At 40.7% G+C, this 17,599-nt stretch overlaps 1 protein-coding gene across 1 annotated transcript; it reads right to left on the bottom strand.

Annotated features, from left to right (window-relative positions):
• Positions 1-2,794: 2,794 nt before the first annotated feature.
• Positions 2,795-10,144, bottom strand: LOC121391625 (hemicentin-1-like). Its single transcript, XM_041523191.1, has 3 exons — positions 9,929-10,144; positions 6,828-7,460; positions 2,795-3,426 (listed from the first exon to the last, which is right to left on the bottom strand). Exons 1-3 carry the CDS (start codon positions 10,098-10,100, stop codon positions 3,044-3,046), a joined length of 1,188 nt encoding a protein of 395 aa, XP_041379125.1. The 5' UTR covers positions 10,101-10,144; the 3' UTR covers positions 2,795-3,043.
• Between the last annotated feature and the right edge of the window lie 7,455 nt (positions 10,145-17,599).

The raw sequence follows: 17,599 nt of genomic DNA, 5'->3' as shown, positions 1-17,599 counted from the left end.
AGTATTTTAGGCTTAACTAGAATAATACAATCGTGACTTATTTGGACACTTTCTGTGAATGGGTTTGTTTTCTATTCCAAGCAGTGCTTCCATGACTGGTATATCAAAGCCTGTGGTATGTACATTCCTATCTGTGGAAAAATGCATGTAAATGATCCCTTGTTGGTAATACAATTTTTTTTTAGCCAAATTCCTCCGCAGACGAAACTGTTATGCATGGTCAAAATATATCTGCACAATGCATTCGAAAGTGCATCTCCAATTGGGCTATTTCTCACTCCAGCCAGTGCACCACGACTGGTACATCAAAGGCCGTCGTGTTATGTGCTATTCTGTCTTATGAGATGGTGTATATAAAAGATCCCTTGCTGCTAATCGAAAAGAGTAGCCGATGAAGTGGCAACAGCGGGTTTTCTCCCTCAATATCTGTGTGGTCCTTAATCATGTGTCCAATGCCATATAACCGTAAATAAAAAATGTGTTGAGTGCATCATTAAATAAAGCATTTCCTTCATTTGTAAGTGCATCTGGCAAAACGGTGATTAATTCCATGAATCTCTAGTGCCTCGTCTATAGGAGGGCATTATTAATCAATGTACTCTAGTGATTTCGTTAAACAAAACCAACTTTACCCTTCATGAATATGCCAGTAGTCATGGGCGTATGACCCGGGGGGGCAATTGCCCCCCCCCCCAAATTCGGGCAAAACGGTGGGAAAAATTCGGGAAAACCCCCTCCAGCCCCCCTAAATCAAAGAGTCCCCATACGCCCATGCCAGTAGTAGAGTGGGTGGAGAAAGCAATAAGTATTGTGCGTAGTTCATCAAAATAAACATTTAAGCACATTGTTTATTATCATGTTCATTGAAAGTCAATATATATATATATATATATATATATATATATATATATATATATATATATATATATATATATATATATATATATATATATATATATATATATATATAACAGCACAGTCACCTTGCTGGACTAGTATTATATGGTAAAAAATGAAAGGCAAAGAAAATGAAATGAGCAAAAATGCTTTCAGTAAGTATTAGAAACACTAATAATTTATGTACATAAACATTTACATGAAGTTTGGATTATCTGTACTGGTTCTATAGTGTATCAAAAACTACAGTAAAACCGTTTAAACCGGACGCCCTAGGGACCAAGAAAAATGTCTGGTTTTAAGAGGTATCCTGTTTAGAGAGGTTAAGTTCTGTATTGATTTTTAAAAAAGGACCGTGAAAAATGTCCGGTTTTGAGGGAATTCCGGTTTACATAGGGTCCGGTTTTGAGAGGTTACACTGTAGTTCAGATGCAAAATGTGCTACCACTGGACCTCAGTCAGTAGTTATCTCCCTTTACCTCTACTTTCTGCAGTATTCAGATTACCATCCTATTTTAATTTTTTAGACATAGAATTTGTAAAAAAAACAATACAATAGTAAAAAAAAATACATCTCAATTCTATTTTGTAATCATCTACACAAATTCAAAGCAAAAGTATTGATCCCATGGTTTGCACAAATCCTGGATGCAGTGTGTTCATGAGTAAGTGATTTTGGTAACTATTGCTACCACTATGTAGATGCTGTCTGTTAGTCACCGCATTCCATTAACGCGATATTACATGCAAATTTATCAGTACAGTGCATATAACATTTTATCCATGTATGCAATTCAGCATGCTTGATAAAAAGTCGATCGAAGAGTCATTTTTCTGTAAAGTATTTACTTTTGGTTGAAAAGTACACTTCAACAATGTTAAATTGTGCATAGTAATCTGTTCATAAAAACACAGATATGAAAAAGCACATTTCTCAATAATGTAAAGCTGGCCTTACAGTTATAAACCTCTCTGTTTTTGGTAAATATAGCCTCATACTTTTTTCAAACAACCTCCTATTTTTCAAACATAGTGAACATACTGTGGGTGTACCCAAGACTTGTGCCTTCTAATCTGTTTCATGTTTCTTTTCAACAATAAAACACAAGCCTAAAAATAATCAATTCTTGATATTTTAGGACCAAGCAATTAAAATATGTTGTACCTAGTTTCACAAGCCAAGACTACTACTATCCCATATCTGTACTCCATTTTTCCGTTATGACACATCTATTGTATAAAGCAGGGGTGGGAATTCTCCTCGGATCAGCTGTTTTCCTCTCATGGAACATTGCGTTTCCACGCATTTTAATCGTCCTTTCCTCCGAAATGTGTCAGATGGCACAGATTTTAACCTAGGATTTCATGAATTTCCGGGACCCCTCTAGATTTCCTCTTTTTGTACAGTTTACCAATTCCCACCCCTGATAAAGTGGCATCACACTATGCACCATTTCATTGTAAGCTCCAGTCATGCTGCATAATTTGTATAAATCCAGGCTGTAAGATTATGAGGTGGAATCTCAAAATATCTAGATTATATAATTTTTACGATTCTGGTGCAATTCTTTCTTTGTTAAAAAACCCCCATCAAATTCAAGCCTGCATAGCAGTGTTTGAAATATGTTGAGTGTCTACTAGTAGCTTCTTCCATCAGCCCATGGAAAGAAAGAAAGAAAAATGTTTTAAATTGATGCACTCAACACATTTTATTTATGGTTATATGGTGTCAGACATATGGTTAAGAACCACACAAATAGCCTAATGGGCCCACCGACGTGGATCAATCCTACACCGACCGCGCAAAGGCTGTGGTATGTCCTACCCTGTCTGTGGGATGGTGCATATAAAAGATCTCTTTGCTGCTAATTGGAAAGAGTACCCCATGAAGTGGCGACAGCATGTTTCCTCTCTCAATATCTGTGTGGTCCTTAACCATATGTCCATAACCATATAACCATAATTAAAATGTGTTGAGTGTATCGTTAAATAAAACATTTCCTTCCTTCAACAAACTCTTGACGTGCCCCTTTTCAGAATTTTGAGACCCCCCCCCCACTTTACAAAATTCTGGATCCGCCTCTGCATGGCAAAGAGATGAAGAATGGATACAGCATTGTAGTAGCCCTGGCCTTTCTGTGATGAGTTAAACCAGTACAGATGATAAAACACACAACACTAGCAGTGTTACGGAGGACGTCCACACCACCGAATGGCTACCTACCACAGCACAAGGAACTTCCTTCAACATGACCCAAAACTTCTGTTCGGCTAAACCTAAATAGTTTTCTGCGACACACTTAAATAGTCCTGCACTGTTCTCGTCCGTTTTGAGCACAACTAACCGAGAATCGGGGATTCCGCTGTAACTCGTGACGACGGCGCTTTCTCCAGAAACTATGGGAATGTCGTTCCTCAGCCACGTGATACTTGGAACCGGGCTGCCATCCACTCTGCACATGAGATCTAATGCCTCTCCAGTGTTGACCGTGACAGTCATGGTCTCCTCACCTTTCAGCTTTGGGGTCCCTTTATAATACAAACATTAACATGTGTTAAGTATAAGAATTCTTTTTTCTTTCTTTTTGTGTGAATATACAGAGCTGTACCTAAATATACTCAGGGAAAAGTTCCCTTTTTTTGAGTCTACAAGTTCCCTTTATGTCTATTTTTTTTCCGAGTTTTTTTTCTTTCTGATCACTAGTTATTTTCGGCTAGATAAGACTAATTTATTAATGTATAGCAAAGCAAGTTTATATTCGATTTATCACTGTAATACACCAATAAAATTAGTTTTATATATACATATGTCACTTTGCTTCATCTTTGTCATCATCTGTAATCATGGGCGTATGGGGACTCTTTGATTTAGCTGGAGGGGTTGATTTGCCCGAAATTTTACCCAGATAAAAACTGCCCGAATTTTCCCCACTGTTTTGCCCGAATTTGGGGGGGCAATTGCCCACCCCCCTCCCCGGTTCGAACGCCCATGTCTGTAATGACATAATTTTCTGCATTTTATCGAAGGATTACATTGCTTTTTCAGTGACTTCATTCAATAATGGGGCAGGACGTAGCCCAGTGGTAAAGCGCACGCCTGATGTGCGGTCGGTCTAGGATCAATTCACGTCGGTGGGCCCATTGGACTATGTTTCCCAGCCAATGCACTACGACTGGTATATCAAAGGCCGTGGTATGTGCTATCCTGTCTGTGGGATGGTGCATATAAAAGATCCCTTGCTACTAATGTAAAAATGTAGCAAGTTTCCGCTCTAAGACTGTGTCAAAATTACCATATGTTTGACATCCAATAGCTGATGATTAATAAATCAATGTGCTCTAGTGGTGTCGTTAAACAAAACAAACTTCTTTTTTTCATTCAATAAAAACTGAGTATTTCAAATAACAGCTAAAAGTTTGTAGCTTTAATGTGGTACAGGTCATGAGTGTATTTTGTACAATGGAAAAGAACACAGGAAATAACTTATAACTTCATATTAAAGGTGCCTTATTACAAAATTTGCAAGTGCAATATTTCACCTTTTTTAACATTTATTTGTAACAAATTACAAATTAATTAATCCCACGCATAATCATTCCATCATTAACTTGAGAATATGAAAATAATACTGCTACCTGGTGTAAATAGGGAATACTCAATTTGTATTAATTAAACAGAAAAAAATCTACATCATACATATATTCATCAAAACAGCAGCCAATTCTCCATAAAAAAAAGTTATGGTTGCAAAACATGGATGCATTTGGTCACCCTCTAAAGATTTTTCAATAAAATTAATGTGTTTCCTAGTATTTGAACATTTTATATATATAATATTTATATTACAAAACAAATGTTATTAGAATCACTCACAATGAAGTGACAAATCAAAGGTATTATAGTAATAATAATCTAAAATATTGTATCCTGTCCTGGACAGAGAAGCCGGCCGAGGTCGGCTCTTGTGCCCAGGACATGTGTGCGCTACAACAGCTTGCTCTGAATGTGCACGTAAAGCCCTATAACCTGACCTGACCTAAAATATTGTATCCTGTCCTGGACAGAGAAGCCGGCCGAGGTCGGCTCTTGTGCCCAGGACAGGTGTGCGTTACAACAGCTTGCTCTGAATGTGCACGTAAAGCCCTATAACCTGACCTGACCTAAAATATTGTATCCTGTCCTGGACAGAGAAGCCGGCCGAGGTCGGCTCTTGTGCCCAGGACAGGTGTGCGTTACAACAGCTTGCTCTGAATGTGCACGTAAAGCCCTATAACCTGACCTGACCTAAAATATTGTATCCTGTCCTGGACAGAGAAGCCGGCCGAGGTCGGCTCTTGTGCCCAGGACAGGTGTGCGTTACAACAGCTTGCTCTGAATGTGCACGTAAAGCCCTATAACCTGACCTGACCTAAAATATTGTATCCTGTCCTGGACAGAGAAGCCGGCCGAGGTCGGCTCTTGTGCCCAGGACAGGTGTGCGCTACAACAGCTTGCTCTGAATGTGCACGTAAAGCCCTATAACCTGACCTGACCTAAAATATTGTATCCTGTCCTGGACAGAGAAGCCGGCCGAGGTCGGCTCTTGTGCCCAGGACAGGTGTGCGTTACAACAGCTTGCTCTGAATGTGCACGTAAAGCCCTATAACCTGACCTGACCTAAAATATTGTATCCTGTCCTGGACAGAGAAGCCGGCCGAGGTCGGCTCTTGTGCCCAGGACAGGTGTGCGTTACAACAGCTTGCTCTGAATGTGCACGTAAAGCCCTATAACCTGACCTGACCTAAAATATTGTATCCTGTCCTGGACAGAGAAGCCGGCCGAGGTCGGCTCTTGTGCCCAGGACAGGTGTGCGTTACAACAGCTTGCTCTGAATGTGCACGTAAAGCCCTATAACCTGACCTGACCTAAAATATTGTATCCTGTCCTGGACAGAGAAGCCGGCCGAGGTCGGCTCTTGTGCCCAGGACAGGTGTGCGTTACAACAGCTTGCTCTGAATGTGCACGTAAAGCCCTATAACCTGACCTGACCTAAAATACTGTATCCTGTCCTGGACAGAGAAGCCGGCCGAGGTCGGCTCTTGTGCCCAGGACAGGTGTGCGTTACAACAGCTTGCTCTGAATGTGCACGTAAAGCCCTATAACCTGACCTGACCTAAAATATTGTATCCTGTCCTGGACAGAGAAGCCGGCCGAGGTCGGCTCTTGTGCCCAGGACAGGTGTGCGTTACAACAGCTTGCTCTGAATGTGCACGTAAAGCCCTATAACCTGACCTGACCTAAAATATTGTATCCTGTCCTGGACAGAGAAGCCGGCCGAGGTCGGCTCTTGTGCCCAGGACAGGTGTGCGCTACAACAGCTTGCTCTGAATGTGCACGTAAAGCCCTATAACCTGACCTGACCTAAAATATTGTATCCTGTCCTGGACAGAGAAGCCGGCCGAGGTCGGCTCTTGTGCACAGGACAGGTGTGCGTTACAACAGCTTGCTCTGAATGTGCACGTAAAGCCCTATAACCTGACCTGACCTAAAATATTGTATCCTGTCCTGGACAGAGAAGCCGGCCGAGGTCGGCTCTTGTGCCCAGGACAGGTGTGCGTTACAACAGCTTGCTCTGAATGTGCACGTAAAGCCCTATAACCTGACCTGACCTAAAATATTGTATCCTGTCCTGGACAGAGAAGCCGGCCGAGGTCGGCTCTTGTGCCCAGGACAGGTGTGCGTTACAACAGCTTGCTCTGAATGTGCACGTAAAGCCCTATAACCTGACCTGACCTAAAATATTGTATCCTGTCCTGGACAGAGAAGCCGGCCGAGGTCGGCTCTTGTGCCCAGGACAGGTGTGCGCTACAACAGCTTGCTCTGAATGTGCACGTAAAGCCCTATAACCTGACCTGACCTAAAATATTGTGAAAAAAAAAGTAATACTTACAGTGGTTGGGTCTACCATTGGGTTTCAAGGTCACAGTGAACACTTCATTGGTCACAATATGAACTCTAGTATCATCTGTAGGATGAGATGTTCTTGTGGTTTTAGCTTTCTTCATATCTGTTGTAGTTTGCACAACAGTAAACCTAGTCACCTGATCTTGATCAGATCGAACAGCCGTCGTATGGTCCTGTTTTTCAGAAGATTTGGACAGGTCATAATTAACAGTGGTTTTCATTAGCACTTCACTTTTCTTTGTGGTTACAGTACTTATGTTCTCTCTATTGTCATTGCTTGTAAAAGAAATAGTTGTGGCGTTACTTAAAACAGTTACAGTGGTATTAATTCTAGTGCTTGCAGTCATGGATTTTGTCGTAGTAGTAGAGTATAACAATGCTGTAGTATTTTGAAAATCTGAAGCGGATATTTCCATATGATTTTCATCACTTGGAATCGGCAGAGATTTATTGCTGTTTTCCATTGCACTAGAACTGTTTTCAGTAGTGTTTAAGACAGGGGGGCTAATACTAGTGTATTTTTCTGTAGTTTTTTCACTGAATTCGGGTTCGTAATCTTCATACTCGTCAAAATCATAATCCATCATTGTTCCATTTCCTGAGCCTGTTTGTTCTATACCTGTTACAAAACAAATGTTATATAAACAATTAGTGAAAAATAAATCAATGGTTATTAGATAGTGTAAAATATTTTGGGGGCTTTTACTTCTTTTTGTACCAATAAATTACAAATATCTTACAACTTTTTGTTTAAATTATCAATTTTACCAATCCAGTGTTTTTGGTCATCTCAGTAGCAAGCCAAACAAAAAGGTACGTACTTCAGAAAATAGGGTAAGCTCAAATAGCTATGGTGTGTGTCCTGAACAGAGTGCTTTAGCCTATAAATTACAGAGAACTTATTATACAAGCTTGTGTGTCGTACTGATTTTACGAAATGAGTGTCAGGATTTTTTTATTGGCCGAGCAAGAGCAAGTGTAATAATTTTTTTATTATCCACATTATCCATAATATTATTTTTATGAATGTCAAAACGTTTCAAACATAACTAGAAGGAGACGACGAAATGATGTTATTTTGGTAAGTGATTACACATAGCTAAGACCCAGGGAAACTGCATTATGTTATGACATCGTTTCCCAAAATTACGTCATTTCTTGTGCACGTGAAATCATTATGACACACAAACGTGATAATACTGATTATATTTCTCTGATTATTTTGAACTAAAGTATATAAATATATATATATATATATATATATATATATATATATATATAGAGGAGGTGGTTAATCAAAGAAGATAACAGTAAGGAGGGACTGGGGCACTGACAGATCCGGGGGGGGGGGGGGGGGGGGGGGGGGTCACATGGATTCTTTTTGAAGTACACTTGTTAATGAATTTTTTTTTTAAATTCATCATCCACAATATATAACCCTAAACTGCATAGAAAAAAAGCATTACTAAGCATCTTTATTTCAAAATTTTCCAGGGAGCATGCCTCTAAATTTCCTTACAGATGATGTCTTAGACAAATTCAAACTGCCCTTTTTAGAATTTTGTGACCCCCACCTTTAAAAAATCCTGGATCCATCCTTGTGTTGAGTGGGGAGACAAATTGAGAAGATGTTCTGTTTGGTCGTAAGTATAATTATGTCATGGCAAGGATCACCCTGTCCATTGCCAAATTAACCATTTGCTAATTTTTATACAAAGTGGCTACAACATTTAGTCTTTGGCTAATAAAACTTTCCACAGGCACAAGAAGGTGCCAAAATATGTGGGAGCACACACACCCATATATATATATATATATATATATATATATATATATATATATATATATATATATATATATATATAAACATCGCAGCTGCTGGGCCTATGCCAGTGTTTTCTTTCAGTTAGCGACTGTTGAATAATTTTCAAGGAATTTCTCTACTTATGTGAAAATTGGCTAAAACAAAACTCACCCCATTGAGAGCCCTGTATGGACTGTCAAAAACCATGCTCATTAGTGTAGTAGGTTCAAATCCTGTCAGTACATACTTAATTTGTGTTTTTATAACAAGTGAACCAGTTCAAATGCCATCAATATATATTTTATTATGTTTCTATTAAACTACGAGTATGTTTCCTGGTTGACCATTTGGAAGGTTCACATCCCGTCAGTACAAACTTTGTGTTTTTATTAAAATGTGATTTCTGGATGGTCATGTGGCTAACATCAAGGACTGTCCAATAGCAAGTGAACCAGTGCTATACAAGTTCAAATCCCTTCAATACATATTTCATATTTCTATTAAACTACGAGTATGATTCGTGTGTGGTCGTGTGGCTAATATCAAGAACTGTCAAATAACAAGCGAACTAATGCTATATAAATTTAAGTTTAAATGCAGTCACTATACATTTTATTATGTTTCTATTAAACTACGAGTATGATTTCTTGTGTGGTCGTGTGGCTAACATCGAGGACAGTCAAATGCCAAGCAAACAAGTGTTATATAATTTCCAATCCCATCAATATACACTTTGGGCCGGTTGTTAAAACATTGGTTACCTTAACCAGTGGTTAATATAAATTTTCAAAACCAATCAACTGAATCAATACAAATAATAATTGAAGACATAATGTTAAAACTTCATTTAGAACAGACAAAGGTATCCATGCATAATAAAAAATTTAAGTTTATTTTGTAACTGTGCAAAAACAATTTTTAAAAAATGTTAGACGAACTCGGGGTTAATATTTCATTTCAACTTATTTTTGTGCTTATATCCAATTAAGGTTCAAGCACGCTGTCCTGGGCACACACCTCAGCTATCTGGGCAGAGGGTTAGTTGTTAATTGTTATTGGTTAGTGAGGGAGAAGAGGGTTTTGTGGCTTATACACCTACCCCCCAAGTTGTTAAAACTCGCTCGCGGTGGGAGCCAGTACCAGACTGCGAACCCTGTACCTACCAGCCTTATGTCCTATGGCTTAACCACGACGCCACCGAGGCCGGTAGGGTTAATATAGCTATGCTTTAAACAACTGGGCCTTTGTGTTTATATTAAACTATGATAAACTATGTTACTCACCACTTTCAACGGCAGCCATTTTGTTCTCCTCTGGCATCGTGCCAACCGATGACTGTTTGCTGGACGCCGTGATCCCTACCTCGTCTTCGCCAATCACCATAACATAGTACGTAGCTTGCGGCTCCAGTCCCGTGATCTCATGTTTGAAATCGGTCGCCTTCTCCTCCTTCATATACTGCCATTTACCATTACCTTGGTAACAGTTACAAGGAAGAAGGAATGTTTTATTTAACAATGCACTCAACACATTTTATTTAAGGTTATATAGCGTAGGACATATGGTGAGAGAAGAAACCCACTGTCGCCACTTTATCAGCTACTCTTTTCGATTAGCAGCAAGGGATCTTTTATATGCACCATCCCACAGACAGGGTAGTACATACCATGGCCTTTGATATACCAGTTGTGGTGTACTGGCTGGAATGAGAAATAGCCCAATGGGCCCACCGACAGGGATCGATCCCACACCGACCGCACATCGAGCGAGCGCATTACCACTGGGCTACGTCCCGCCCATTACAAGGAAGGAATGGCGCACTCACCACAATTTATTTATGGTTATATGGTGTCAGACATATGGTTATGTTACAATTGAAATATTTTAAAAATAACTGGCAAAAAAAAAGCTAGGTTCTTAAAATTCATGTAAGTCGTAAATAAAAAGCCTAGAAGGCTAAAAAAAATTGTACAACTCAAAATGTTGCGGAAAAAAATTGCATTCTTCAAACAAATCAGGCAGAAATTGTACCTCTAAACTTCATTGAGTCTCAAATGATATTGATTTATAAACTACATAATTATATCAAAAATATTTTTCAATATAATGTCATTTGTTAAAAAAAATTGTTACATTTATAAATTGTTTTTATAAAAATTAAATGAAAGAGCTTCACAGTAGGGGCTCAGAGCTTTGCATCACCCAGATTAACTTTACAGATGCAGCCATGTATACTTATGTCTCTCAACGACTGGTATATCAAAGGCTGTGGTATGTGCTATCCTGTCTGTTGGATGGTACATACAAAAGATCCCTTGATACTAATAAAAAAATCTCTATGACTGTGTCAAAATGACCATATATTTGACATCCAATAGCCGATGATTGATATAAATCAATGTGCTCTAGTGGTGTCGTTATTAAACAAAACAAACTTTTTATGTTCCTCAACAACAAATGTCTGGAGAAATACCACTGGCTTTGACATACACGCCTATCTAAGTAGTTTCAACCATGATACAGTGAAACCCCTCTAAACCTGACACCCTCGGGACCAAGTAGAATGTCCGGTTTGATATACACGCCTATCTAAGTAGTTTCAACCATCATACAGTGAAACCCCTCTAAACCTGACACCCTCGGGACCAAGTAGAATGTCCGGTTTGATATACACGCCTATCTAAGTAGTTTCAACCATCATACAGTGAAACCCCTCTAAACCTGACACCCTCGGGACCAAGTAGAATGTCCGGTTTGATATACACGCCTATCTAAGTAGTTTCAACCATCATACAGTGAAACCCCTCTAAACCTGACACCCTCGGGACCAAGTAGAATGTCCGGTTTGATATACACGCCTATCTAAGTAGTTTCAACCATCATACAGTGAAACCCCTCTAAACCTGACACCCTCGGGACCAAGTAGAATGTCCGGTTTGATATACACGCCTATCTAAGTAGTTTCAACCATCATACAGTGAAACCCCTCTAAACCTGACACCCTCGGGACCAAGTAGAATGTCCGGTTTGATATACACGCCTATCTAAGTAGTTTCAACCATCATACAGTGAAACCCCTCTAAACCTGACACCCTCGGGACCAAGTAGAATGTCCGGTTTGATATACACGCCTATCTAAGTAGTTTCAACCATCATACAGTGAAACCCCTCTAAACCTGACATCCTCGGGACCAAGTAGAATGTCCGGTTTGATATACACGCCTATCTAAGTAGTTTCAACCATCATACAGTGAAACCCCTTTAAACCTGACACCCTCGGGACCAAGTAGAATGTCCGGTTTGATATACACGCCTATCTAAGTAGTTTCAACCATCATACAGTGAAACCCCTCTAAACCTGACACCCTCGGGACCAAGTAGAATGTCCGGTTTGATATACACGCCTATCTAAGTAGTTTCAACCATCATACAGTGAAACCCCTCTAAACCTGACACCCTCGGGACCAAGTAGAATGTCCGGTTTGATATACACGCCTATCTAAGTAGTTTCAACCATCATACAGTGAAACCCCTTTAAACCTGACACCCTCGGGACCAAGTAGAATGTCCGGTTTGATATACACGCCTATCTAAGTAGTTTCAACCATCATACAGTGAAACCCCTCTAAACCTGACACCATCGGGACCAAGTAGAATGTCCGGTTTGATATACACGCCTATCTAAGTAGTTTCAACCATCATACAGTGAAACCCCTCTAAACCTGACACCCTCGGGACCAAGTAGAATGTCCGGTTTGATATACACGCCTATCTAAGTAGTTTCAACCATCATACAGTGAAACCCTCTAAACCTGACACCCTCGGGACCAAGTAGAATGTCCGGTTTGATATACACGCCTATCTAAGTAGTTTCAACCATGATACAGTGAAACCCCTCTAAACCTGACACCCTCGGGACCAAGTAGAATGTCCGGTTTGATATACACGCCTATCTAAGTAGTTTCAACCATCATACAGTGAAACCCCTCTAAACCTGACACCCTCGGGACCAAGTAGAATGTCCGGTTTGATATACACGCCTATCTAAGTAGTTTCAACCATCATACAGTGAAACCCCTCTAAACCTGACACCCTCGGGACCAAGTAGAATGTCCGGTTTGATATACACGCCTATCTAAGTAGTTTCAACCATCATACAGTGAAACCCCTCTAAACCTGACACCCTCGGGACCAAGTAGAATGTCCGGTTTGATATACACGCCTATCTAAGTAGTTTCAACCATCATACAGTGAAACCCCTCTAAACCTGACACCCTCGGGACCAAGTAGAATGTCCGGTTTGATATACACGCCTATCTAAGTAGTTTCAACCATCATACAGTGAAACCCCTCTAAACCTGACACCCTCGGGACCAAGTAGAATGTCCGGTTTGATATACACGCCTATCTAAGTAGTTTCAACCATCATACAGTGAAACCCCTCTAAACCTGACACCCTCGGGACCAAGTAGAATGTCCGGTTTGATATACACGCCTATCTAAGTAGTTTCAACCATCATACAGTGAAACCCCTCTAAACCTGACACCCTCGGGACCAAGTAGAATGTCCGGTTTGATATACACGCCTATCTAAGTAGTTTCAACCATCATACAGTGAAACCCCTCTAAACCTGACACCCTCGGGACCAAGTAGAATGTCCGGTTTGATATACACGCCTATCTAAGTAGTTTCAACCATCATACAGTGAAACCCCTCTAAACCTGACACCCTCGGGACCAAGTAGAATGTCCGGTTTGATATACACGCCTATCTAAGTAGTTTCAACCATCATACAGTGAAACCCCTCTAAACCTGACACCCTCGGGACCAAGTAGAATGTCCGGTTTGATATACACGCCTATCTAAGTAGTTTCAACCATCATACAGTGAAACCCCTCTAAACCTGACACCCTCGGGACCAAGTAGAATGTCCGGTTTGATATACACGCCTATCTAAGTAGTTTCAACCATCATACAGTGAAACCCCTCTAAACCTGACACCCTCGGGACCAAGTAGAATGTCCGGTTTGATATACACGCCTATCTAAGTAGTTTCAACCATCATACAGTGAAACCCCTCTAAACCTGACACCCTCGGGACCAAGTAGAATGTCCGGTTTGATATACACGCCTATCTAAGTAGTTTCAACCATCATACAGTGAAACCCCTCTAAACCTGACACCCTCGGGACCAAGTAGAATGTCCGGTTTGATATACACGCCTATCTAAGTAGTTTCAACCATCATACAGTGAAACCCCTCTAAACCTGACACCCTCGGGACCAAGTAGAATGTCCGGTTTGATATACACGCCTATCTAAGTAGTTTCAACCATCATACAGTGAAACCCCTCTAAACCTGACACCCTCGGGACCAAGTAGAATGTCCGGTTTGATATACACGCCTATCTAAGTAGTTTCAACCATGATACAGTGAAACCCCTCTAAACCTGACACCCTCGGGACCAAGTAGAATGTCCGGTTTGATATACACGCCTATCTAAGTAGTTTCAACCATGATACAGTGAAACCCCTCTAAACCTGACACCCTCGGGACCAAGTAGAATGTCCGGTTTGATATACACGCCTATCTAAGTAGTTTCAACCATGATACAGTGAAACCCCTCTAAACCTGACACCCTCGGGACCAAGTAGAATGTCCGGTTTGATATACACGCCTATCTAAGTAGTTTCAACCATCATACAGTGAAACCCCTCTAAACCTGACACCCTCGGGACCAAGTAGAATGTCCGGTTTGATATACACGCCTATCTAAGTAGTTTCAACCATGATACAGTGAAACCCCTCTAAACCTGACACCCTCGGGACCAAGTAGAATGTCCGGTTTGATATACACGCCTATCTAAGTAGTTTCAACCATCATACAGTGAAACCCCTCTAAACCTGACACCCTCGGGACCAAGTAGAATGTCCGGTTTGATATACACGCCTATCTAAGTAGTTTCGCCTATCTAAGTAGTTTCAACCATCATACAGTGAAACCCCTCTAAACCTGACACCCTCGGGACCAAGTAGAATGTCCGGTTTGATATACACGCCTATCTAAGTAGTTTCAACCATCATACAGTGAAACCCCTCTAAACCTGACACCCTCGGGACCAAGTAGAATGTCCGGTTTGATATACACGCCTATCTAAGTAGTTTCAACCATGATACAGTGAAACCCCTCTAAACCTGACACCCTCGGGACCAAGTAGAATGTCCGGTTTGATATACACGCCTATCTAAGTAGTTTCAACCATGATACAGTGAAACCCCTCTAAACCTGACACCCTCGGGACCAAGTAGAATGTCCGGTTTGATATACACGCCTATCTAAGTAGTTTCAACCATGATACAGTGAAACCCCTCTAAACCTGACACCCTCGGGACCAAGTAGAATGTCCGGTTTGATATACACGCCTATCTAAGTAGTTTCAACCATCATACAGTGAAACCCCTCTAAACCTGACACCCTCGGGACCAAGTAGAATGTCCGGTTTGATATACACGCCTATCTAAGTAGTTTCAACCATCATACAGTGAAACCCCTCTAAACCTGACACCCTCGGGACCAAGTAGAATGTCCGGTTTGATATACACGCCTATCTAAGTAGTTTCAACCATCATACAGTGAAACCCCTCTAAACCTGACACCCTCGGGACCAAGTAGAATGTCCGGTTTGATATACACGCCTATCTAAGTAGTTTCAACCATGATACAGTGAAACCCCTCTAAACCTGACACCCTCGGGACCAAGTAGAATGTCCGGTTTGATATACACGCCTATCTAAGTAGTTTCAACCATGATACAGTGAAACCCCTCTAAACCTGACACCCTCGGGACCAAGTAGAATGTCCGGTTTGATATACACGCCTATCTAAGTAGTTTCAACCATCATACAGTGAAACCCCTCTAAACCTGACACCCTCGGGACCAAGTAGAATGTCCGGTTTGATATACACGCCTATCTAAGTAGTTTCAACCATCATACAGTGAAACCCCTCTAAACCTGACACCCTCGGGACCAAGTAGAATGTCCGGTTTGATATACACGCCTATCTAAGTAGTTTCAACCATGATACAGTGAAACCCCTCTAAACCTGACACCCTCGGGACCAAGTAGAATGTCCGGTTTGATATACACGCCTATCTAAGTAGTTTCAACCATGATACAGTGAAACCCCTCTAAACCTGACACCCTCGGGACCAAGTAGAATGTCCGGTTTGATATACACGCCTATCTAAGTAGTTTCAACCATCATACAGTGAAACCCCTCTAAACCTGACACCCTCGGGACCAAGTAGAATGTCCGGTTTGATATACACGCCTATCTAAGTAGTTTCAACCATCATACAGTGAAACCCCTCTAAACCTGACACCCTCGGGACCAAGTAGAATGTCCGGTTTGATATACACGCCTATCTAAGTAGTTTCAACCATCATACAGTGAAACCCCTCTAAACCTGACACCCTCGGGACCAAGTAGAATGTCCGGTTTGATATACACGCCTATCTAAGTAGTTTCAACCATCATACAGTGAAACCCCTCTAAACCTGACACCCTCGGGACCAAGTAGAATGTCCGGTTTGATATACACGCCTATCTAAGTAGTTTCAACCATCATACAGTGAAACCCCTCTAAACCTGACACCCTCGGGACCAAGTAGAATGTCCGGTTTGATATACACGCCTATCTAAGTAGTTTCAACCATCATACAGTGAAACCCCTCTAAACCTGACACCCTCGGGACCAAGTAGAATGTCCGGTTTGATATACACGCCTATCTAAGTAGTTTCAACCATCATACAGTGAAACCCCTCTAAACCTGACACCCTCGGGACCAAGTAGAATGTCCGGTTTGATATACACGCCTATCTAAGTAGTTTCAACCATCATACAGTGAAACCCCTCTAAACCTGACACCCTCGGGACCAAGTAGAATGTCCGGTTTGATATACACGCCTATCTAAGTAGTTTCAACCATCATACAGTGAAACCCCTCTAAACCTGACACCCTCGGGACCAAGTAGAATGTCCGGTTTGATATACACGCCTATCTAAGTAGTTTCAACCATCATACAGTGAAACCCCTCTAAACCTGACACCCTCGGGACCAAGTAGAATGTCCGGTTTGATATACACGCCTATCTAAGTAGTTTCAACCATCATACAGTGAAACCCCTCTAAACCTGACACCCTCGGGACCAAGTAGAATGTCCGGTTTGATATACACGCCTATCTAAGTAGTTTCAACCATCATACAGTGAAACCCTCTAAACCTGACACCCTCGGGACCAAGTAGAATGTCCGGTTTGATATACACGCCTATCTAAGTAGTTTCAACCATCATACAGTGAAACCCCTCTAAACCTGACACCCTCGGGACCAAGTAGAATGTCCGGTTTGATATACACGCCTATCTAAGTAGTTTCAACCATCATACAGAAAAAAAAAAAAAAAAAAAAAAAAAAAAAAAAAAAAAAAAAAAAAAAAAAAAAAAAAAAAAAAAAAAAAAAAAAAAAAAAAAAAAAAAAAAAAAAAAAAAAAAAAAAAAAAAAAAAAAAAAAAAAAAAAAAAAAAAAAAAAAAAAAAAAAAAAAAAAAAAAAAAAAAAAAAAAAAAAAACCGCCACAATGACAAACGTGAAACCCTTAAATACACCCTACCAAGTAGAATGTCCGGTTTGAAAACCCCTTCTAAAGGCAACCTTAAAAGTGAAAACCCCTTAAATAACCCTACCAAGTAGTTCCATATACAGCCTTCTAAATTTAACCTTAACAGTGAAAACCCCTTAAATACACCCTAAAGTAGTTCCTTTATATAACCCATTAATGCAACCTTAACAGTGAAACCCCTTAAACCACCCCCGGGACCAAGTAGTTCCTTTATATAACCCTTTAAGATTTCCCAAACAAATGCCCCTTAAACCACCCCCAAAGTAAATTC

The sequence above is a fragment of the Gigantopelta aegis genome, chromosome 3 (genome assembly GCF_016097555.1).
Source record: "Gigantopelta aegis isolate Gae_Host chromosome 3, Gae_host_genome, whole genome shotgun sequence".
Lineage (NCBI taxonomy): Eukaryota > Metazoa > Mollusca > Gastropoda > Neomphalida > Peltospiridae > Gigantopelta > Gigantopelta aegis.
Note: the sequence above shows the minus strand (reverse complement) of the source record. Positions and strands in the feature narration are given on the sequence as shown.